General features: G+C 48.6%; 2 protein-coding genes across 9 annotated transcripts in view; one reads left to right on the forward strand and one right to left on the reverse strand.

Moving 5' to 3' along the window:
- The first annotated feature begins 1,434 nt into the window (after positions 1–1,434).
- Positions 1,435–3,094, forward strand: OXER1 (oxoeicosanoid receptor 1). The gene has a single exon (XM_004065327.5). It carries the CDS (start codon positions 1,525–1,527, stop codon positions 2,677–2,679), a length of 1,155 nt encoding a protein of 384 aa, XP_004065375.3. The 5' UTR covers positions 1,435–1,524; the 3' UTR covers positions 2,680–3,094.
- Positions 3,095–8,639: 5,545 nt separating this feature from the next.
- MTA3 (metastasis associated 1 family member 3) overlaps positions 8,640–24,306 on the reverse strand; it is a 262,022-nt gene continuing 246,355 nt past the window's right edge. For 6 of the 8 annotated variants that reach the window (XM_055377786.2, XM_063695917.1, XM_019021133.4 and 3 more), the window contains one exon: positions 8,640–12,228. In XM_055377786.2, the coding sequence (XP_055233761.1) occupies positions 12,203–12,228 (26 nt within the window). In that variant the 3' untranslated portion in view covers positions 8,640–12,202. The remainder of the gene's footprint in view (positions 12,229–24,306) is intronic. The other 2 variants (XR_008676815.2, XR_008676814.2) reach the window with 1 other exon arrangement.

Here is a 24,306-nt window from a genome sequence, read left to right on the forward strand (position 1 = left end):
TCCTGCCTCAGCCTCCCGAGTAGCTGGGACTACAGGCACCCACCACCACGCCCGGCTACTTTTTTTGTATTTTTAGTAGAGACGGGGTTTCACTGTGTTAGCCAGGATGGTCTCGATCTCCTGACCTCGTGATCTGCCCGCCTCGGCCTCCCAAAGTGCTGGGATTACAGGCTTAAGCCACCGCGCCTGGCCTATAAGTTTTTACATAAATTATCTCACTTTATCCTCACAACTCTCCAAGAAGGTGGTAGTGCCTGATTTTACAGATCAGGCTCAGAGAGGTTTGGAAATAGGGCAGCTCTGTTTCCAACCCAGGCCTGTCTGCATATGAAGCTTAGGCTGGGCCTCACCACCCTGCTTCTCCCAGGGATGTCTGCCCTCAGCCTTGACCAAATGGGAGCCCACGGCAGCCAAGAGAGGCCAGGGGCCACTGTGCCTGGGACACAGAGGCCAGGCCACACATGGCAGACTGCTGACCCCAGCCAGTTGGCAGTGATGGGGTCAGGCCCTGGAGCCTGGAACCAGCACCTCCCTTGGCCCTGCTGTCCCGGGTTATCAGAAGCCTGAAGCCCTCATCTCCACCCACAGGACCAGCCCATGGGCTCATGAGAATACCTCACCATGGGACAGCTGGACTTGTACCTTGTCTGGAGCTAGCCCCAGCCTCCCACTCCCTATACCACAGTGAATGCTAATGGGGGCAGGGAGTGGAGTGGACAAGGAGCCATGGGGAGACACAGACAGGGAAAAATCAGGATTGTTCTATTTGCGGGAGAAGCCCCCAGCTCCCCGTGCCATGGCAGTAGAAATTTGGCAGGGGCGTCCCCGTCCATGGGGCCTACTTCACCATGTACCCGGACTTGGGACCATCACAGACTTCGGAACCATCAGGAACCTGGGAGCAACTGAAAGCTGAACTACAGTGGGTTTTCAGACACATAGCAGGCTGGCGGAGCACAAATAGGACTGGTTCCCTCCAGGCCACCAGCAGGGCGGTGGAGGTCTTCACTGACTCCCTGCCTACCTCTCAGGACAATGTCCTTTTGGCTCCACAGTCCCTGAAGCCAGAGCTGGTGGAGGTAGGGAGGCAGCCACCAGCCTCTATATGTAGTGGAGGAGGGGGTGTCCAGGGAGGGCTGCATGATCCTGAGAGCCCCCACCTCACCCGGCTGGACTATCCTCCCACTTCAGGGTTTCTCTGGGCTTCCATCTTGCCCCTGCTGAGCCCTGCTTCCTCCTCTACCAGCAGCACAACCCCCAGGCTGGGCTCAGAGACCTCATGTGGTGGGATCACTCAGTACCCCGAGGCGGAGGGAAGGAGGGAGGGCTGCAGGGTTCCCCTTGGCCTGCAAACAGGAACACAGGGTGTTTCTCAGTGGCTGCGAGAATGCTGATGAAAACCCCAGGATGTTGTGTCACCGTGGTGGCCAGCTGATAGTGCCAATCATCCCACTTTGCCCTGAGCACTCCTGCAGGGGTAGAAGACTCCAGAACCTTCTCTCAGGCCCATGAGCCAAGCAGCCCATGGAACTTCATAACCTGAGCTCTCCATCTCCCTCTCTCTCCTCCTCTGTTCTCCCTCCCTCCTTCTCTCCCTCACCCTCCTCTGTTCCCTCTGCCTTTATCACTGTGGGGGGGTCCTCTGGAGGGCCCTGCCACCCCACCTCTTCCTCGCTGGTGTCTGCCTTCCTGGCACCAATCCTGGCCCTGGAGTTTGTCCTGGGCCTGGTGGGGAACAGTTTGGCCCTCTTCATCTTCTGCATCCACACGCGGCCCTGGACCTCCAACACAGTGTTCCTGGTCAGCCTGGTGGCCGCTGACTTCCTCCTGATCAGCAACCTGCCCCTCCGCGTGGACTACTACCTCCTCCATGAGACCTGGCGCTTTGGGGCTGCTGCCTGCAAAGTCAACCTCTTCATGCTGTCCACCAACCGCACGGCCAGCGTTGTCTTCCTCACAGCCATCGCACTCAACCGCTACCTGAAGGTGGTGCAGCCCCACCACGTGCTGAGCCGTGCTTCCGTGGGAGCAGCTGCCCGGGTGGCCGGGGGACTCTGGGTGGGCATCCTGCTCCTCAACGGGCACCTGCTCCTGAGCACCTTCTCCGGCCCCTCCTGCCTCAGCTACAGGGTGGGCACGAAGCCCTCGGCCTCACTCCGCTGGCACCAGGCGCTGTACCTGCTGGAGTTCTTCCTGCCACTGGCGCTCATCCTCTTTGCTATTGTGAGCATTGGGCTCACCATCCGGAACCGTGGTCTGGGTGGGCAGGCAGGCCCGCAGAGGGCCATGCGCGTGCTGGCCATGGTGGTGGCCGTCTACACCATCTGCTTCTTGCCCAGCATCATCTTTGGCATGGCTTCCATGGTGGCTTTCTGGCTGTCCGCCTGCCGCTCCCTGGACCTCTGCACACAGCTATTCCATGGCTCCCTGGCCTTCACCTACCTCAACAGTGTCCTGGACCCCGTGCTCTACTGCTTCTCTAGCCCCAACTTCCTCCACCAGAGCCGGGCCTTGCTGGGCCTCACGCGGGGCCGGCAGGGCCCAGTGAGCGACGAGAGCTCCTACCAACCCTCCAGGCAGTGGCGCTACCGGGAGGCCTCTAGGAAGGCGGAGGCCATAGGGAAGCTGAAAGTGCAGGGCGAGGTCTCTCTGGAAAAGGAAGGCTCCTCCCAGGGCTGAGGGCCAGCTGCAGGGCTGCAGTGCTGTGGGGGTAAGGGCTGCCGCGCTCTGGCCTGGAGGGACAAGGCCAGCACACGGTGCCTCAACCAACTGGACAAGGGATGGCAGCAGACCAGGGGCCAGGCCAAAGCACTGGCAGGACTCAGGTGGGTGGCAGGGAGAGAAACCCACCTAGGCCTCTCAGTGTGTCCAGGATGGCATTCCCAGAATGCAGGGGAGAGCAGGATGCCGGGTGGAGGAGACAGGCAAGGCACCGTTGGCACACCAGCTCAGACAGGGGCCTGCGCAGCTGCAGGGGACAGAGGCCAATCACTGTCACAGCAGAGTCACCTTAGAAATTGGACAGCTGCATGTTCTGTGCTCTCCGGTTTGTCCCTTCCAATATTAATAAACTTCCCTTTTAAATATATTTATTTGCAAGACCAAATACCTGTCTTTAATTCTAACCTGGGACTGTCAGTAGGCGTCAAAGTGAGCGCCCCAAGGTGAAGGGAAACTTGGCAGAGAGTGGGGAAGCCATCCCACAGCCCTGTCCCAGGGGGCACTGTCCTTCCCAGAACTTCTGGGAAGCCCTGGCATGTCCTGAAAGGCAGAACTGCTTTCCTGGGTGAGGCCTCAGGCAGGCCACCAGGGCTCCAGGCCCTCGGGTACAGAGTTTGATGCTGGGGACCTAACATCCCTCCCCAGTTCCCTTAATCCACTTAGCCCAGCCCTCTCATATCATGGACAGGATGCACCCCAGCTACTAAAGTCATCAGGAATAGAAGTGAAAGCCCAGAAGTGTCACACACAGACCAGGAGGGTGGCATCAAGGGTCCATGTGGATGCTGGGGAGGGAGCCAGAGAAAAAGTATCAGGCAGAGGGAGGTGGGCCCGGGAAGGATGAGCAGGTGAGTACCAGACCCCGCCTCCACTGTCTATCTCCAGCCCACTTCCCTGTTCTGAAAATCTACCTGCTGCACTCAGAAACCTACCAAGGTACTGGGGTGCCACCTGGGCCCCCTCCAGGGTTGCTCTTCTGTCTCTCAGCTCCCCATGGGCCCCTCTTGCCCCCTCAACTCCTACTGCTCCCTTTTACTCCCTGGAGCCACGCCTAGGGGGTCCCTGCTTCTCCACGCCCTCTGTCACCACAGGGAAGGGAGTCCAAGCCTGGGCGGGGCCACCTCAGCCTGAGTCAGGTCTTTTAGGAAAGGCCTGCACACTCCTGGAGGGTGGGGACTGAGCAGCTCCTTCGGGTGGATCCCCACCTGGGGCGCCAACACTTACTGCCAGCTCAACACCAGGCACCTTTCCTCTGGTACCATCTCTGCCCCTGAATGCGCCCACCTGGGCTCAGGGCAGCTCCATGGGCCATTTCCTCAGTCTCCTCTTCCCTGGACCCTTCTCCTACCAACTCCTCCCTCAAGTCCTCCCACCTCTCCCAGCACCTGCCCTCACTCCTTCATGACCTGATGGAAGGGAAATGGGCAGATACTCCCATGGTTTGCAGGCATGTCTGCAGTCCTGTCTTTTCCCATCAAGGGAGAGAGCAGAGGCTGCCCTTGAGGAGTTCCTGGGTAGATGCTGGTCACAGGGTTCAGGCCCGCACTCCTAACCTGCCCTGGATTCTCCTTGCCCCCCATCTTGACCCTGAGGACTGCTTCCTCACTGACAGGCTGGGTCACACCACCCTTCCCCGCCTTTCCATCATTTGCAAGGCCTTCTCTAAACGGGGTTGGGTGCTCCCTCGCGAAGCAGGCTTCAGGCTGCCGCCACATGGAGGTAGGACTGACTCCCTGGTCCGAACTATGGCCCCAGCCCACTGTACCCTTCTCTGGACTTAGTTCTCCATCTGTGAATAGGAATAGTGATCCTGGCCCTTGCCCACCTCCAGGGGCTGGGGATGGGAGTAACTATATGCCCAGAGCACTTGGTGAGGAAGGCAGTTATTATGTGGAGCAGGGAAGGGAGAAGGAAGAGGAGTGGGAAGAGAAAGAAAACTGTGTTTAAGTGTAGGGTTTCCTAGAGATGGAGTAGTACCCATGGTGGTATAATGGGAGCTGGGGGCAGGCGGAGACCCCATTTCCTACATTTGGGTTCTAAATGGCATTTTGGTCCCAGGGACAGGCTGCACTATCCAGTGTGAATTTTGGGCAGCATCTTCCACCCTTTTTTCTCTTCTTTCTCCTAACATAATCTGCTGCCACCCTGAGAGAGGATCAGATGGCAGGCACTACCTTCCTCCAGGGACTCCTGAGCAGGGGGCAAGCAGGCAGGGCTGGGTGACAGGCCAGCAGTCATTAACTTGCCAGTGCTTACTGGGCACCTGCCGTGGGCCAGACACTGAGCTACAAAGGCAGACAACTGTACTCTCACCTTGAGCTCCCCCCAGCTAAGCCGGGGAGACACGGACCTGCAAATGGAACCAGCGCGATGCAACCCAGTGCAGGCCAGGGTCTTTTAGGTGGTGATGCACCCTGAGAGCAGAGGCTTGAAGAGCCGACTCTGCCTGGGCTGTCAGGTAAGTCATGCACATAAGCTGGATCACAGAGGATGAGGAAGGAGAGAAAAGAATGGCATCCCTGGCACTGGAAGAGCATGGCCAGCGCATGCAGCTGTGAGAAGACTCAGTGTGCAGGGGTGTGGGGAGGAGATCACTGAGGCAAGAGAGGAGGCCTACCACAGAGCTAGGGGACAGGCAGGAAAGGCAGGAAGGACCAGATCCAGAAGGGCCCTGGTGCCAAGCCCGGGAGTCTGGGTTGATCCTGCAGACAGTATGGCAGGAGAGGGGTGTGTGCACGAGGTTGTTAAGTGGAAGATGATGATTGGTTTGCATTTTCATCAGTTACTCTGGCAAGAGCATGAGGGTAGGGGACGTGGCAGATGACCTATGTCTGTATTCCAAGCAAAGGCCTGAAGAAAGGCAGCAGCAGAGACCACGGAGGATCCAGATGGGGAGGCTGTGTGGGGGACACACTGAGGATGCAGGTGGTGGAGCAGGTTTGGAGGTAAAACAAGTTGTAGGGGCTTGGAAGACACCCAGGCAAACATGTACAGTAGCACACTTCGGACTGGAGATAGAAGCAAGGGTCTTCCACTCACCAGGGCTATGGGAAAGAATGTGGTCATCTGGTGAGAATGAAGAGAATCAAGAAACATCCTTTAAAAAAATCCCTGCAAGTAAGGGACACATGTAGGAAAACCCAGTGAAATGCTCAGAAAAAAAAAAAAAAAATCTTTAGGAAAAAAGCAGGACTGCAGAGGAAAAGAAGTCAAGGCAATCTTCACCCAAGTAAAGAGATTGCCCATTAAAAAGGACAGAATCAAGCCATCTTTTATGAAGGTAAAAGCCAAACATAAAATACCCAGACAGTCTGCAAAGTGCCTCCTGCAAGAACAGAGCATTTTCAAAAGTGTTTCCTAATTACATATTGAAGAGAGTTGATCTGAAAACCAGTGTCCATGTCTGACACTGTCTGGTCAATTAACACCCTGGATGGACAACCTGGATTAACAATGCACTGTCTGGGTCTATTTTTTAAAAGCTTTTCAAAAAGTGATAGGTTGTCATTGTATGAAATTTAATAATATGCAAAACATGCTATCACTTATGGATTCATACATATGCATTAATTGTATAAAATCATGTATGGGATGATAAACACTAAATTAAAGAGAGTATTTACTGCTGAGATGGAGGAAAATGGGAAGTGGCACACAGGTGATTTACTACTAGATCTGAAATTATCTTTGTAAAAAAAAATCTGAAAAAAAGACTATGAATGACATCTGCATGTTACTTAGCATTGCTTTGGGTAGAGAATAAAGGGATTAGTGTAACGAATGAAGAAAATTCACATGGCTACAACAACTTCAAATGCTCAAGAAAGCTCAAAGAGGATGACTTAAGAATAGCATTGGATTTAACAATTAGAAGGTCATTAAATGTGACTTTATTGACAGCAATTTCAGTGAGTGAATGGGGGTGGGGGCAGAATGGAAGCCATAAAGTGCTATAATGGGTTGAGGAATTAATGAGATTTGAAGTAATGGAGACAACTCTTCCCCTTTCAACAAATGTGCCAGTAAAAGGAGAGAAGATAATAGCTTTAGATGAAACTAAGCAGAGGACAGATGTTTTGGTGGTTTGACTGTTCTGTTATTTGGTGGATTAGATGAAGAGATTTTTAAATACAGGAGAAGGGAGAAAAGAAAAATATTGGGGAGGAGGGGAATGATGATGGGGACTGGAATGTACCAGGCCTTATTCTAAGCATTTTACACATATTAATTTTTTTAGTCCTGATGAGGGAGATTCCATTATTATCCCATTTTACAGATGGAAACACTGAGGCACACAGAGGTTGAATAATTTGCCCAAGGTCATCCAGCTAGTAAGTGGCAGTCTGGCCTGAGTCAGGACACTATTGCAAGGCCCTAAGGGAGTGGAAGGATGAATCCAGATCATGGGTGGCAGGAGGGTCTGTCCCCAGAAGATAGAAGGATGCCTCTTTGAGCTGGAGCAATGGCACTATTTCAGTAGGTCTTGGGACAGGGGGAATAAAGCTGAAGGGATTCTTAGAAGCCGCAGCTCTCAGGGGATAAGGACTTAAAAAGTGGCAAAGGATTGGAACAGTTGGTTCTGGAAATAAGAAAATCAAGCTCCCAAAGAAGAACATAGAAAAGGGTCACTAAGCAAGTGGCTCAAAGGGGCCTGGTGAGTTAAGCACCCTGATGAGTTAAGCTGTGGGGTCGTGAGTAGGTGGTGTGGTTCCTCCAGCAACCTCTGCACCCAGGAGCAGAATCAGAATAAACAGAGGGTAAAACTTACGCAGGGAGGGGCAGAAGAAACCTCCTAGGAAGTCTGATGATAAAAACCCAGTCCTGGTATGGAGCTTAAGGTCGGCCCCCTTGAGAGGTATGGCATGCAACACTCTAAGCTACAGAGGAGCTTCCAGAAAGAGGGAGGTGATATTTGAGTTCGCATTAAAAGCCTTAATTTAAAACAAAAAACAAAAAACAAACAAACAAACAAAAACACTAAGAAGGCTGGGCACAGTGGCTCATGCCTGTAATCCCAGCACTTTGGGAGGCCAAGGAGGGCAAATCACCTGAGGTCAGGAGTTCGAGACCAGCCTGGCCAACATGGTGAAACCCCGTCTCCACTAAAAATACAAAAATTAGCCAGGCATGGTGGCGTGCGCCTATAGCCCCAGCTACTTGGGAGGCTGAGACACGAGAATCGCTTAAACCCAGAAGGTGGAGGTTGCAGTGCGTCGAGATCGCGCCATTGCACTCCAGTCTGGGTGACAGAGCAAGACCATGTCTGAGAAAAAGGAAAAGAAAAAAATAAGCTTAGTGTCTCCTTTTAAGAAAATCTTTCAGAAAGCCCAGCAAACAAGAGTCACAAACATGTGTACTTCACAAACACAGGCTGAAGGGGTCCCAAGGGAGCCAAGCTTCACTTTCCCCTATAATGACCTTGGCACAGCAGCGGAGACAGAGTCTACACAAACAGCCAGCCAAACAGCAAACCCCATGTTGGGGCACAGCAGCCTTCCTCAGTGCACCACCTGAACACCCCAGCACCCATCCCCACAACCCAGCACTGGCCACAGCAGGGCACGAGTCACACTGCAGGGTAGTTCACGGGAAAAAGGCTGCCTATTACACCTCATACCTCCAGGCCTGGGGGCACAGGGTCAAAGGCCTCCTACTGGGGTGACCTCGCCTCGTGAAACTTCCATGTCCCCAGGATGTGGCTTATGAGACAGCAGAAGAAGATGCAGACCCTGGGGAAAGGCCTCTGAGAGTCTCAGTGCAGCTGGGGCAGAGCAGACCAACTGGCCTGGCCTATTACCTCCCCGGGGCCCTCGGAGCTCAAGGTTCTGAAACAAGGACCACCTGATGCTGGGCCTAGGGGTGCGTGCACAGTCTTACACCTGAGCCACCATCCTAGTAAAGAACAGCATAAAACCAGGCAAAATTTCCAGGAATTTATTGGAAACACAATACAAATTGGTTAGTAGATGGCATCTCCTTACAGACAGACAATCCACACTGTGATATCATGCTCAGAACGAATTATCCTGCGGAAACACTCATGAGCACAGGTGCGTGCTCTGGGTTAGCTTCCCTGGCAGGGAAAATCAGAGACACAGTGCAGAGGAACAGGAGGGGTGGACAGAAAACTGGGACATGGCCTTCCTGGGGGGAATGGTAAGGAGGGGCTGCTAACTGAGTAAATTCCCCCAAAGGAAAACAGGGACAACAGCAAAGAATAAAGGCTTCCCCCTCCCTCCCCCAAGCCGTTTCCTCTCTAGGCAGAGTAAAACAGAATCTCCAAACACCCATGGGGCAGCTCCTCCACCTCCCCTCACCAGGGACTTAGGACAGCAGTGGGGCATAAACACCAGGCTCAGACATGACACCGAGTGCATTGAGGCCACGCACAGCCCCACCTGCTTGCCCTCAGCCCCCTGCTCTGCTCTGCTCTGCTCTGCTCTGAGTGGCAGGGGACTAACCCGGTGGGTCGCCTGCCCCAGGCTCCCAGGGCAGCTGCTTCCAACTGGGTTTCACTATTGTGAGGCACCTGCAGGACTCTGGAGGCCAAGAGGAGGGGAGAGGTTGGGGCCCCCTCTCTCCGCCTGGGGAAATGTTTCTGACAAGAATCATGGCTTCTCGAGGCTCCAGCCCCCACCAGACAGGTCCACAGTGTGGCAGGTACCCCAGTGGCCTTGGCCCCAGGCTCTGGTGACGCGTCCTCCCCTGGTGCCCAGCCAGTCTCAGGATGGGGGCGGCTTGCTGTTGTTGTTCCCCATCTCTGGGTTGCCCCTCACTCCCCTGTTTTGCCTCTCAGCTTTTCTTGTTTTGTGTTAAACAAATCTCTGGATGAAAACCCCCATTTGAAATCCATTTTCCTAGGTGGGCCCTGAGAGATGGAAACTGGGCTGTGCACAAGGGGAATTGTGAAGGGCAGGCTGAAACCTTCCGGCGACACCCTCCAGTCGGCCCTCCTCTCTTGCGCACCTTTAAGAAGTGAAGGGTGGGCAGGCGATGACTGAGCCAGAGGGGGAGATGCCCTGCAGAGCCTGTGTCCTCACCCCAGGGGCATGTCTGCTGGGAGCTGAGCAGACAGTCTCTGCACGTCCACCCATGTGCTCACTGAACCACAGTGACATGCCACTGACACACAGCAGGGACACCATGGCCCCAGAAAGGGAGCGGGTGGCTGGGAAACCCTCTCAGCACCAAATGCTTCCAACGGCAAAGGCACAGACTAGAGGCGCCTCGGCATCCTTCTTCCATTGCCTGGGGGATTCTGTCAGAACGAGGGGGCAGTTTCCAGAGACAAAGGGAGAGCGTGAAGTCTCAATCAACATCATCCTCCTAGGATGACTGGACTACAGAACCACGAGCTTTACTTACAAGAGGAAGGAAAAGCCTGCTTGGCACACGTGGCTCGAACAAGCTGCGCTTTTCCCAAAGCCAAATGTCAGCTGGGTAGATAGGAGGGGCCTCCCTTCTCCTGCTTCAGACCTGGCCTGACTCCTGTCTCCAAATCTCTTGGGCCTGGGTGAGAGGGCCTCTCCCAAAAGGCAGAGAAAATGAAGCTGGCAGCTGAGTCACGGGCAGCTAATTGTTTCCAGAATCTGCAGTCACCACTTAATAGGGGTTCAGAGAGAAAGTGAAAGGGTGAGGGAATCATTTCCCCTTCTGGGTCCAAGTACAACAATAAATCCAGAGCAGGGTACAGACAGACAGCTTTCCTGTGTCTTTTTCTTTAGGGAAGAAACATCCACGTGATGCGGCACCTCCTCCCAGGTCTTTGCTGAAGGGACCCCTCAGTGGGAACCCTGAGGAGAACCCATGCCTGCCACCTCCACCCATCTCACCAAATGCTTCTGACATAGGCCCCACCCTCAGGGCCCCAAGCCAAGACCCAGTACAGCTCCAAGAGTGGGTGGTGGTGGAGACATCCCATGTTCGCCCTTGCAGAAGCCTAAGATGAGAACCAACTCCTCCTCAGAAAAGAAGCTGAGATGTCTGCAAAGCCGCCCTCCACCTCACACAGCACGCTCTCTCTGCCAAGCAGAGCTCAGCCTCCGAGGACACAGACATCTAGAGCATCATTATCCTTACCATGTTACCTCGTTCTTCCCAGGGTGTCAATTCAATTGTAGCCACTCTGTCTTGCAACAGCTTGGCTATTTGGGCCTCTCGTATCTGCCATCCAGCTGCCTCCTAGTAACCCCAGAGATGGCTGGGAGATCAGACTCCAGTTGTCTTTCTTGGGACTGTGACCCTGTGCCTGCAAACAGAGGGCAGGGGAGTTGCCAGCCTCACATCTGCTCAGGGAGCTCATCGGGCGCTGAGCTATTCCTATCCTTGCAGCTGCCAGCACAAGTAGCACAGCTACTCAGCACAGCTCAGTGGCCAACTGTGACGCCACCAAGGGCTGGTGCCGAAGGCAGGTGGGAAACACGAAGAGCCCAAGCCAAAGGAGCAGGCAGGTCCCCCGGGGCCTAGGTCACATGTGCTCACAAGATGTTGGGCTGGAGGGGTGGGGGTCATGGGGTTGGCCACACAGACTCATAGCCACAAACACAGTTCTCTCACTCCACACCTCTAGGCCAAACAGAGTCTGTCTGCTTAAAATGAAACTAGGTCATTTGTGACCTGCTGTAGGACCCACCTGGCAGCAGTTCTTCATCAGCTGGTTTGGCTGCAAGGGAACAGGGCAGTAAGCAAACGGCTTGTCACAGTGATACACACGCTTGGCACTTTTAACAACTGCTCTTGCTGGAGCTGTCTGTGACCAAGCAGAGCCGGGCAGAACACCAGCTTCTCTCCAACCACAAAACACAGATGATGAGTTTACAGGCTTATCTTTTGTCAGAACCTCGGTAATTCTGTTCCTTGGAGGAGTAGGAGGGAGGGTGACATATAGGAATGCAGAGGGTAAACAGCAAATTCCCCCATTTCAAAAAAACAAGTATGAAGCCTATCGAGAAAAAGCTCAGTGATGGTAACAGCAAGGACAGGGAAATACCTTGAACCTCATAAACACTGGCGCATTTCTTAAGAAAAATCCATTCAGAAAGATGCCATGGCCCTCCTGTACATATTTAGTAACTATACAGCATAAGACCGAACTGAGCGGACACATGCAGGGTGGCAGCAGCTCTGAGCTCACAGCAGCCCCACTGCCAAGTGGCCGCTGTTGCTGGGTGGGGCGCAGGGCGCTGCAGAAGGGAGGAGGTGGAGGGGTTCCCTCAGCCCCTCAATTCTCAGCAGGTCTCGCTCTGTAACAGCGAGGTCTCTGACAAGAAAGCGAGGTGCTGCTGATCCACACGTGGAGACACAGGATTTGGAACGTGCACTCCCACAGTTCCTTCCCCGCCCCATTGCGTCTCCATGGATGCACGCAGAGGTCTCCCACTGAAATGTACTGGGAGTGGGGCTGCCTTCTTCCCAGGCACGACTGTGAACATCAGCAGGACAGTGCAGCAAGTCTTGGATTGTAGAATGAATCAGGGAAAGCTCAGTCTGACACACAGCACGTGAGTTCTAGAAAAGGGAAGTAACAGTGTGAAGGTTAAACAAGTCCTGACGGTGGAGGCAAGATGAAAGGGAGGATGGACTCACCCCTCCCAACATCACAACCTTCAGGGAAAGGAGGTTCAGCAGTAGGTCAAAGAAAATCTCATGACTAGGCCAGGTGTGGTGTCTCATGCCCATAATCCCAGCACTTTGGGAGGCCAAGGCCGGTGGATGGCTTGAGGCCAGAAGTTCAAGACAGTCTGGACAACGTAGCATCACTCTGTCTCTACCAAAATAAAAATAAACAGTTAGCCAGGTGTGGTGGTGCATGCCTGTAGTCCCAGCTACTCAGGAGGCTGAGGTGGGAGAACTGCTTGAGCTCACAAAGCCAAGGCTGCAGTGAGCTGTGATCGCACCACGGCACTCCAGCCCAGGCGACAGAGCAAGACCCTGTCTGAAAAAAAAAAAAAAAGGCTCACAATGTAGTTTAACACTGGATCAAAGGGAAAGTTTAATTAAGGCCAATAAAATATATAATTGATACTGAAGGATGGAAAGATCTTAAAAGCTGGGTTTTGAATAGGCGGGTTTAGTGGTCACTGGAGAGGTGCTACAGTACACCAGGCAAGAGAAGAGACTCATGGAACTTTTCTGATGGATACTAAGAAATAGGGAACACAGTTGGCTGGGAGGAGGCACGATCTCATCTGAGCTCATCATAATTAATCATAATGATGTGGGCACCCAGAGGCTATGAACACATTTCTTGTAGGAGGGGAGTGAACCTCACTCTCCCACAGTGTCAGGAACTATTCCTATGCCCCTCACTCCCACCCCCTCCACTTCCCCAAAAACCTTCAACTCTGACCATCTGGAGACTACAGCAGAGACAAGTAAGTGAAAAAGCAGAAGTGGCCTGCAAACCACATCACCACCGTGTTGTATTACTTAGAAAGTTGTGAAAGCTTTTTACTTAGTTATTAGGAAAGTGGCTAGGAGGGAAGTGGGGTTGTTTGCTGAGAAGGGATAAGATGCTCAGATATTCTCTGTCCCAGGCACATCACCCTGCAGCCAGGAAAGGACCCAGCAATGCTCACCTTCACAGCCTCAGAGCATGCCAAGGAAGGGCTGCAGGATGGAGCAGAGCTGTGTCTTCACTTCATGAGCTTTTCTAGGATAGGGAAGATACCTGTACCCAGCTTGGTATTTGATATGAGCTCAGCAAGTATGTGTTAAATAAAGGCCCAGATAAATTCAGTTTAGGAATCATGCTAACCTTGCTTTATTGAACATACTGTAGGTTATGTAACTACCTTATTTAACTTCCAGCAGAAACTTGGGAGTGTCAGAAAGGTTAAGAACTTGCTCAAGGTCACAGTAAGTAAGCTGAGGAGTCAAGATTTGAATGTAGACCTTAATTTGTGTCAAGTTTTTCCTACTACACCAAGCTGCTCATTCTCCATCCAGCCCAGTGTTCTGCTAACAGCCCAGTAACAGCATCCTGACCTCCTCAGTGTCTAAATGGAAGGTTATGTAAGTGTCAGCGTCTCCTAGGAGCCACTCTCTCTTTTTGTATTTAGTGGAGCAGGAGCTCTGTCATTCATCTGTCTAAACCCTTATGGAATTAAACCACCTATCAAAAGAGCTGCTTTTAATAGTTTCCCAAGTTTCTAGCCTGCCATGGTAAATTGTGCTTTTATTTGTGCCAAACTTGCCTGCTGCAGTTTCAGAAACAACCCTCTCCTCCTAGCATCTCAGGTTCTGGTGCCCAGGCTCCAATCTGCCTTCTCCACCCTGGCCACGGTTTTCAATTGAGACAGGCCACCTCTCTGTATTCTGGGCTGAAGAATCCCAGTACTTACCACCTGCCCTTATAAGGTTATCACTTCACTCTCCTCTGCTCAGAGCTTCCCCAGATCCTCTGCATTTCCTTGAAGCAGGAACAAGAGCCAGATACAGAGACTCAGCACAGTAGCACAGGCAGAGAGCCCCAGGAAAATGTCTACATCAATTCTCAGTCTCCTTCCTAGACCATGATGTAGCCCAAATCATTTCTCTTTTTGTTTATTTATTCTCAAATGTATTAACCTATATTTGCCACTTTGGTATGTACTCACCCTGACTGACAGGCACTTATTTTTTTGTTTGTTTGTTTTTTGCAAAATTTTCCCTAATGGTTTGACTACTCAGAAGCACTTGAAGTCCATGGACTTGGAGATTCTGCACTTAAATCAACCAATCCAATGAAAGCAATCTAGCCAGCTAGCTGCTGGTTTCTGAGTTAGTTTCCTTTCCTTCTGAAAATCAGAGAAGAAACCACAGAATTTTAGAGGCTGGAAAGCAGATAAATGAGTGATAACAGACTATGCACTCAAGACAGACAGACTTGAAGGTTCAGTGTGGAAAGCTGAGTACCCAATTTGTCTAGAGAACCCCAAAGGCTCATGAAATGACACCAGGTACCTCTGGAAGTAGGGGAGGGGACTGAAGCAAGGAAGAGGAGTTAAAGGCTCTTTGAGAAGCAGCTGGATCCCAAGAAGCTCTCCCAACTCCATACCACCAGGCAACTGTCTACGTCCCACCAGTCGAGACATTTATTCTCTGAAGAGGACAAAACCGTTTCAGGCCTAGGGGACACTAGGCACCATGCACAGCTAAGGACAAGGCTACAATTCTAACAGAGAGATCAAGTGAACCTATGTCTACTGAATGGTGAGCCTCCAGCCTTCTTCCCATGAAGCTCTCAGAATGCAGGTAACAAACATTTATCCTCTGGGGAACAGATAGAAGAAACTTCTCTGGGGAATCTGACAAGCCCATGAGAAAATATCTAAAGAAACTGGCATTTATCATCCAAACACCAGGCCAACCTGATCACCCTACAGTGAACTGCACTACAGGTTCTGACAAGAACAAGCACAGAGCTTTCACTCTGATTTTTAGTCTCCTACTTTTAAACATTATTTGACAACAAAGGTCACCAGGGAAAAAAAAACAAAAACCCTCTAACACAAGTGTTAGAGACCAAATAACAAATAATCAACAGAAGAATACAAATTGGAAGGAACAGAGAGAAGAAATAGAGAAGAATACTTAAAAAACAAAAAACATGGCCAGGCGTGGTGGCTCACACCTGTAATTCCAGCACTTTGGGAGGCAAAGGCAGGTGGATCACAAGTTCAAGAGATCAAGACCAGCCTGGCCAACATAGTGAAACCCCATCTCTACTAAAAACACAAAAATTAGCTAGGTGTTATGGTGCGTGCCTGTATCCCAGCTACTCAGGAGGCTGAGGCAGGAGAATCGCTTGAACCCAGGAGGTGGAGTTTGCAGTGAGCCAAGATTGTGCCACTGCACTCCAGCCTGGCGACAGAGTGAGACTCCATCTCAAAATAAATAAATAAATAAAATAAAAATAAAAAGCCACTATCATTAATATCCTCAGGGAAGAAAAAATACAGTATCTACGAAACATACATAGTATGTTGTTTTTTCTTAACTGAGAGAAACAGGAGGGGAAGCACATAGAAGGATTGAGGAGCTCTGCTTCCTATCACGGTAGGCTAATTTGACTAACCCTCCAGCCAGTAACAGTGATAAACTCTGGACAAAATATAAAGAACAACTGTTTGAGGCCAGGTGTGGTGACTCACGCCTGTAATCCCAGCACTTTGGGAGGCTGAGGTGGGAGGATCACTTGAGGTCAGGAGTTCAAGACCAGCCTGGCCAACACGACAAAACCCTGTCTCTACTAAAACTACAAAAATTAGCCAGGCATGGTGGTAGCCACCCGAAATTCCACCTACTTGGGAGGCTGAGGCAGGAGAACTGCTTGAACCCAGGAGGCAGAGGTTGCAGTGAGCCGAGATCATGCCACTGCACTCCAGCACGGGTGACAGAGCAAGACTCTGTCTCAAAAATACAATAAAATAATTTTTTAAAAAAAGAACAACTGTTTGAAAGTACTAGAGAGCAACCAAAATCAGGTAAAAATTGGAGGGGTTATGAACCTAGAAAAAAGTGAGACAAAGTAAGAAAAAGTGAGACAAAGTGAGAGCCACTCTTAAGTGTCTTTCCCCGTGAGCACGTTCATGCAGTATGAGATGAATATAGCTCAGGCAGAAAGCTACAGTCTACTAGGCTGAGGAACCAGAGGTCAGAGCTTGAGGCAGCCAATGCAGCTGGAAACTGAGGGAGGAGATCCTGCAGAGGAAGGAGACACAGAAGGGGGAGCCCTCAAATCTACATACAAACTCCCCTCACATTACTTGCTTATTTCTGAACTATGCAAGTACAGGGTGAGATTCCCAGGAGCCCGATGGAAAACATCAGCTAGAAGGCTCAAGGAGCCGAGCAGTGACTTCAAGAGCTGTCCAGTACTGAGAAGACAGAATTTGGAGTTCAAGTTCTGTGAAGTTAAAGGGGCCTGGTAAGCATCTTGGTCTTTCCATTGAAATCCCATTGGACTAAGGGCAAAATTGAAATATGTGAGGCTTAATAAAGCTTTAAACCAAGCCTCCACAGAATCGAAGTGATCCACCAATGTAACTCCTTGCTAGAACAAAACTTACCACTCTGCAAAGGAAAATAACAGAATCCTGAGTCTTTATAACTCATCATTCACACTGACCCAGTATGCATTTAAAAATGATTGGACTGGCTGGGCGCAGTGAGAAACAAGAAAATGCAACCCATAATCAAAAGAAAAAACAGTCCCTAGATTAATGGATAATTCAGATGTTAGAATTAGCAGGTATGGACTTAAAATATTTACTATAAATACGCTAAAGAATCTATAGAAAAAGACGAATATAATGGGTGACAAGGTGGGGAATTTTAGAAGTATAACTAATTGGAAATCTGAAAACTGCAAAATACAAAATCTAAAATGAAAAATGTGTTGGATGGGACTAATAGCAGATTTGATACTGTAGAAGAAATAATCAGCGAACTTGACGATAGAACTCTAAAAATCATCCAGAATGACAAATAGAGTACACACTGTATGACTCCATTTATATATAATTCTAGAAAATAGGCCGGGCACAGTGGCTCACGCCTGTAATCCCAACACTTTGGGAGGCTGAGGCAGGCGGATCATGAGGTCAGGAGATGGAAACCATCCTGGCCAACACGGTGAAACCCCGTCTCTACTAAAACACACACACACACACACACACATTAGCTGGATGTGATGGCACATGCCTGTAGTCCCAGCTACTCAGGAGGCTGAGGCAGGGGAATCCCTTGAACCCGGGAGGCAGAGGTTGCAGAGAGCTGAGATCGTGCCACTGCACTCCAACCTGGCGACAGAGGGAGACTGCCTTTCAAAAAAAACAAAAAACTAATTCTAGAAAATATAAATGAATCTATAGTGGCAAAAAACAAATCAGTGGTCACCTGGGGGTGAGGTGGGGGAGATGGGGAGGGCAGGTGGGAGGATTATAATGGGGTGCAAGAAAACTGTTGGGGGTGATGATTAAGTTTATTATTTTGATTGTGGTGATGGTTTCCTGGTGTATATATTTCAAAACTTATTAAATTGTATATTTTAATAATAGTTTACCAAATGACAATGATATCTTAATAAATCTATTAACAATAGTAATGAAAAATGTCTTTATAGGTGTGATATAAACAAGCTCTGTGGGAGTTACATAATAACTGGTTATATTGGTCAAAGAGAGAGATTCTGTTTTCTGAGGCCTGCTCTTGAGGCTTTAAGTGCCCCAATAGTGTAACAAGCACTATGGGCGTTATCAGCCAGTAACTTCCATTGCGCTTGTTATACTATTGGGGCACCTTAAAGCTTCAAGAGCAGGCCTCAGAAAACAGAGTCTCTCTCCTTGACCTTCTCCTGCCCCCCTTTCACCTGCTCTTCTTTCTCCCCAAGGCAGACTTTAGAAACCAAAAACATATGCTAGTCTTCTGCACCCCCACCCCCGTGCCTTTCTGTCTTGGAGCTCTGACCTACCTTGTCTTATGTTGGCCAAAAGACCCTCATTTCAGAAAGGATCCTGCCCCCAGGAGGAATGAATGCTGCACAGAGAGGTCAAGAATAATCTGAACAAGGGACCAGGCGCAGTGGCTCACGCCTGTAATCCAACACTTTCAGAGGCTGAGGTGGGCGGATAACCTGAGGTCAGGAGTTCGAGACCAGCCTGGCCAACATGGTGAGACCCCGTCTCTACTAAAAATACAAAAATTAGCTGGGAATGGTGGCATGTGACTGTGGTCCCAGCTACTCGGGAGGCTGACAGGAGAATCGCTTGAACCCGGGAGACAGAGGTTGCAGTCAGCTGAGATCACACCACCGCACTCCAGCCTGGGTGACAGAGTGAGACTCCATCTCAAAAAAAAAAAAACAAAATTAGAACCTGAACAGACAAGACTTGCTGGGTTTCCCCCCTCAGTCTATTCGTATTAGATCATACCCTTTTTGTCCAATCACATTTCTACATGGTTGTTAATCATGCCTACCCAATTAAGTCTCCATAAAAGGCCCAAGCGGGCAGAGTTTGGAGAGCTTCTGGAGAGCTGAACGTGTGAGGTTCCTGGAGGGTGGTGTGCCCAGGGAGGGCATGGAAGGTGCATACCCCTTCTCACATGCCTCACCCTATGCATCTCTGCATCTGTATTTGGCATAATATCCTTCATAATAGACAGGTAAACATGTTTCTCCTATTCTAGGATCTACTCTAGCATATTAATTGAACCCAAGGAGGGGGTTGTGGAATTCCTGATTTACAGCCAGCCGGTCAGAATCACAGGAAAAACAGCCTGGGGCTTGTGAATGTCACTGGAAGTCGGGTGGCAGTCTTGTGGGACTGGGAGAGCCCTCAATCTATAGGTTCTGACACTCTCCAGGTAGACATGGTCAGAATTGAATTGGAGGATACTCAGCTTATGTCTGCTGCAAAACTGATTGCTTGCTTGGTGTGTGGGGAAAAGTCCCCACACATTTGGTCACAGAAGTCTTCTGTGTCGATTGTTGTTCAGTGAGAGAATAGAAAAATAAGCAACTGCTCTGAGTGTGTTTTTTCCCCTTAATAGGGCTTTTAAAATCTGTGCTCAAACAACATCTGCTGGCTTTACAGATGCTGTAAGAATCATTCTATTTCAAGTTTAATAAAACCAGAAAAAAAGTTTGTTAAAAATCCTAAAAACCAGGGAAAAATAAAGACAACTGGTGTCACCGTATTAAAATCAGACAAAGATTTCAAGACAAGGAGTATTAACAGAGATAAAGAGGGCCATTTTGGCCAGGCGCAGTGGCTCACGCTTGTAATCCCAGCACTTTAGGAGGCCAAGGCGGGTGGATCACAAGGTCAGGGGATCGAGACCATCCTGGCTAACATGGTGAAACCCCGTCTCTACTAAAAATACAAAAATTAGCTGGGCGTGGTGGCGCATGGCTGTAATCCCAGCTACTCAGGAAGCTAAGGCAGGAGAATCGCTTGAACCAGGGAGTCAGAGGTTGCAGTGAGCTAAGATTGAGCCACTGCATTCCTGTCTGGTGACAGAGCAAGACTCTGTCTCAAAAAAAAAAAAAAAAAAAAAAAAAGAGGACTATTTCAAAAGGACATAAAAATCCTAAATACAAATATACCCAATAACAGAATTTTTTAATACATGAAGCAAAGTTGACAAACTAAAGGGAGAAACAGATACATCTGGTTGGCATATAAAGTTGAGAAAGTCTCAGCTGGGTGCAGTGGCTCATATCTGTAATCCCAGTACTTTGGGAGGCCAAGGCAGGAGAATGGCTTAAGGCTGGGAAATCGAGACCAGCTTGAGCAACATAGCAAGACCCCCTGCCCCCATCTCTGTAAAAATAAATTTTAAAAACTATTTTTTAAAAAGGTTGAGAAAGTCTCCCAGAAAGTAGAATAAAAAGACAGAGATGATAAGCTAGAGAGAAACAATAAGAAAATCAGAGGGCCAGTCCAGGAGGACCAAACAATATCCTACCCATTTTTTCCTGCTGAATGTTCAGTCCCAGATGACTTAAATGTGGTCAGCCCTATTTTCCCAAACACTTACTCTTGGTCTTGCTCACTGGCTGTCCTAGAGGGGCTCAATCAGTTAAGCTGGAATCAGAACATTACGGAAAGGGTCTTGTTAGGTCTCTTCTTTGGGAATCTCCATCTAACAAAGTTAACTTCAAGTCTGCACCTTGGTTTCACATTAATCACTTTTCATATTCATTTATATGTCATCACTTTTCATATTCATTTATATGTAAATAGTTGCTGATAAAAATAAATATCTGGCTGATAGAGGAAAATGCATAGATTATAACTCAGATGTTTTCTGAGCTTAAAGAGTGCTCAGTCATTTGGAAGGGAAAACAGAAAACAGTGAAATAAACAGTGAGCAGGGCTGAGAAGCTTCAAATGAACCCAGTGGAGGTTTCCAAATCAACTAGACTGTGACAAATTCTTCCATTTCCATTGCCCTGGGGGCCCTGCAGATTCAGAAGGCTTCTCCTCACTTCTTCATGAGGACGTGAACGGATTGCTCAGGGGGATGCCTAAATCAATTGGTTTCTGGGGTTGTTCTTTACTTCCCTGGGGTGTCAAGATACATTACCGTACTGATATCCCAATGGCTTTTTCAGACAGTTATGACTGCTCTTTTGATGGATGAGTCAAACCTCTTCTAAGTCAAATCCTCTTCTCAGATACCTAATCCCCTCCCTCTGCTGTCTCCTTCCCTTTCCTTTTGCAAACCTCTACTCCTCCTCCCAAAACATGTGAGACCTAGCTCTCAGACCCAGCTCTCAAGTCAGAGCTACACTTTCCTTCTCAGAGGTCACCTTCTATGGGTCACTGAGAATGGGGGAAAGGGGAACAGAGGGTCAGGTTAATTTAAAAAGATGGTTTACCTGCAGGTAAACAGAGACACTTATTAAGGAGGGAGTGAACCATGGACTGCTGTCACTCTTCTAGGACCTCCATACTGCTGAGAGGGTCTCAAGTCTAGGCCTCTTAGGGGCTCACACACTAGTGCTTCCCTCAGAGACATGATAGAAGTACTCTCTGGGAGAAGCTGTGATATTAGTAAACCCAGGAATGGTCCCAGGGGTGGCTAATTTGGCATCCTTCTAGAATATTCTAAAACACTAAGTTGTTGACTACTTATGCCTAATGCAATTGGATCTGTCTTCCTCATGGCTTCAGAGGTGGAGACCATTTGCTGCCCTCAGACAATGCTTCAATAGTCCCGAAACCCTCTCAATGCATAAGGTACTCCGCTATATTGCTTCCCATTCAGTAACCCTGGGGGCATAATAGTCCTTTATAAAATATTTTTTTGAATCTCAAAGGTTTTAAAAATATATTTAACCAGGTTATGACACTACCCTTTGAGACAAGGAGAGCAGAGGTGAGTCTAGGGACACTCAAGTTCTTCCAGAGACAATGTTTTAAAAGTTTTTTTTAAAACTGCAGTCTTTTGAAATGGCATGAGTTTTTGACAGAAGGCAGCCTGGGCCTAAGCATGCCTAGGAGTGCCATCAGCCGTCCCTGGCAGTCTATTTTTTTTGGAATTTGTGAAGAGAGCAGATGCATTCCCAGAGCTCACTCACTGGTACAATGGCTTTCACCACCACCCATTTCCCAGGGTTGGGATGCCAACAGTTAGAACTGTTGAATCACTGATTTCAGACTCAAGTCATCAGAAGGACAATCTTCACACTCCAGATCATAATATTGTACTTACAGAGTCATCTACATTAGATACCCTCTTCATAGGAGTCTCAAAAATTGTATTACTCAATGCAGAAAATAAATAAGAAAAATAAACAGATCCACAGTGTACTCACATGCCCTAGGGGAAATAAGCCAGAGAGCAGATTCAAAAGGGCTTTATTGTACAATTCATCACTTTCCCTGGCTCAGATGCCCTGACTCTGTCCCACTGAAAACTCATCTCTCTTCTGAGCCTGTTGCTGACATGCTGAGTCCTGCTTCAGTACCCCTGAGACAAAAAGCCATGTCATTTTGGAAAAAGGTTAAGAGCACCTCCAAACGATGGTCTGTATCACTTCACAAGAAGTCTTTCTCAAGGCCCCCTTCTGATAAAGACTGAGATAGCAGGCAATCGCCTTGTCCCTGCTCATTGGAATGGAAGATCTGCAGACTGAACAAAGCTCAAGAAGTTGTCACTGTGGAAAGAACCAAGGGCATCTTCTTAAGGGTCAGGACAGGATGACAGGCCTGTACAGCCCATCTGCCTTTCTTCTCTCCAGGATTCTTTCTGATTCAGACTTCACTCTGAATAAGATTCTGCTGTCTCAAGGTCAGGATGTTCTATCTCCTCTACTGTACGGTCTCTGATAGAGGAGCCCACAGGGAGCTAAGTGAGTCCTTCCTATAAACCTAAATTCCTGCCTTCAATGCTCCTCAAAATAACTTAATCCAAGGGCAGTTCCTCTTTATAGATACAGGGGCCCTGTAATGTACAAACATCCATTGGAATATAACCATCTACCTTCAAGCAAATCCATAAGTCATATTTTAAAAATCATATTTTTAGGTAAGAAATAAATATAGTTATAAGGAAGGTACTGAAATATTATTTATGTACAGTTCTCAGGACTATAAAAATGGTTGATATCTTAGAAATTTTCCAAATAAAACTTTAATAGAAGCTATTCTTTAAGTCAGAGGTAGAATCTTAACACTTGATAAATACCTACTATGAGTCAGAGACTATGCTGGGAAGAGGATATAATTCAATTTAAATACATTTCACCTTTAGGTGATTCTGTGAATTTTCTCTTCTTTCTTTTTTTCCCTTCTGTCTCCAACACTAATAATATAGCTCCTATGCCCCAACTTCCAGAAAAATATAGTTCCTATACCCCAACTTTTATATTTGGTATATCGGCAGATGAGCTTTACACAGGCAAAAAATGATGGTCAAGGGGTTTTATTAAAAAGTGATGGCTTCAGTGACTCACGCCTGTAAACCTAGCACTTTGGGAGGCTGAGGCAGGCGGATCACCTAAGGTCAGGCACTTGAGACACACCTGGCCAACATGGTGAAAGGCTGTCTCTACTAAAAATACAAAAATTAGCTGGGTGTGGTGACGGATGCCTGTAATCCCAGCTACTCTGGAAGCTAAGGCAGGAGAATCATTTGAACACAGGAGGCAGAGGTTGCAGTGAGCTGAGATCATGCCACTGCACTCCAGCCTGGGCAACAGGGCGAGTCTGCTTCTCAAAAAAAAAAAAAAAAAGAAAGAAAGAAATAAAGTGATGGCTTTATGGTCTGAGCAAAGAAAAATACCCCACTATATTGCTCTATGCATTCGCAAACATATACCCATTTCCTATACAAAGAAAATATGAACATCTCCTATGTGCAGGAATATGTAGTTTTATTAAGCTTTGCTTTATTGAGCTTTACAGATACTGTGCTTTTTTAAAAATTGAAGCTTTGTTGGCAACTCTGCATTAAACAAGTCTATCGACACCATTTTTCCAGCAGCACGTGCTCACTTAATGTCTCTGCGTCACATTTTGGTAATTCTTACAATACTTCAAGCTTTTTCTTTATTATATCTGTTATGTTGATCTGTAATTAGTGATCTTTGATGTTACTATTGTAATTGTTTTGGGCCACAAGCCACGCCCATATAAGATGGGAAATTTAATCGATAAATGTGTGTGTTCTTTCTTGAGTGGAGCTCTGAAAAAAAAATTAATAAAAAAAATGCTCTGTGTCCTCTGACTGCTCTAGTGACTGTCCTTTCCCTGTCTTTTTCCCCTCTCCTTGAGCATCTCTATTCTCAGAGACACAACAATATCAAAATTAGGCCAATTAACAACCTTACAATGGCTTTTAAGTGTTGAAGCGAAAAGAAGGGTATCTCTCACTTTAAATCAAAAGCCAGAAATGATGAGCCTTCATGAGGAAGGCGTACTGAAAGCCAAGAGAGGTTGCAAGTCAGGCCTCTTGCACCAAACAGTTAACCAAGTGGTGAATGCAACTTGGAAAAGTTCTTGAAGGAAATTAAGAGTGCTACTCCAGTGAACACATGAATGATACGAAAGTGAAACAATCTTACTGCTGATAAGGAGAAAGTGGCCTGAATAG

This window comes from Gorilla gorilla, chromosome 12 (assembly GCF_029281585.2).
Source record: "Gorilla gorilla gorilla isolate KB3781 chromosome 12, NHGRI_mGorGor1-v2.1_pri, whole genome shotgun sequence".
NCBI lineage: Eukaryota > Metazoa > Chordata > Mammalia > Primates > Hominidae > Gorilla > Gorilla gorilla.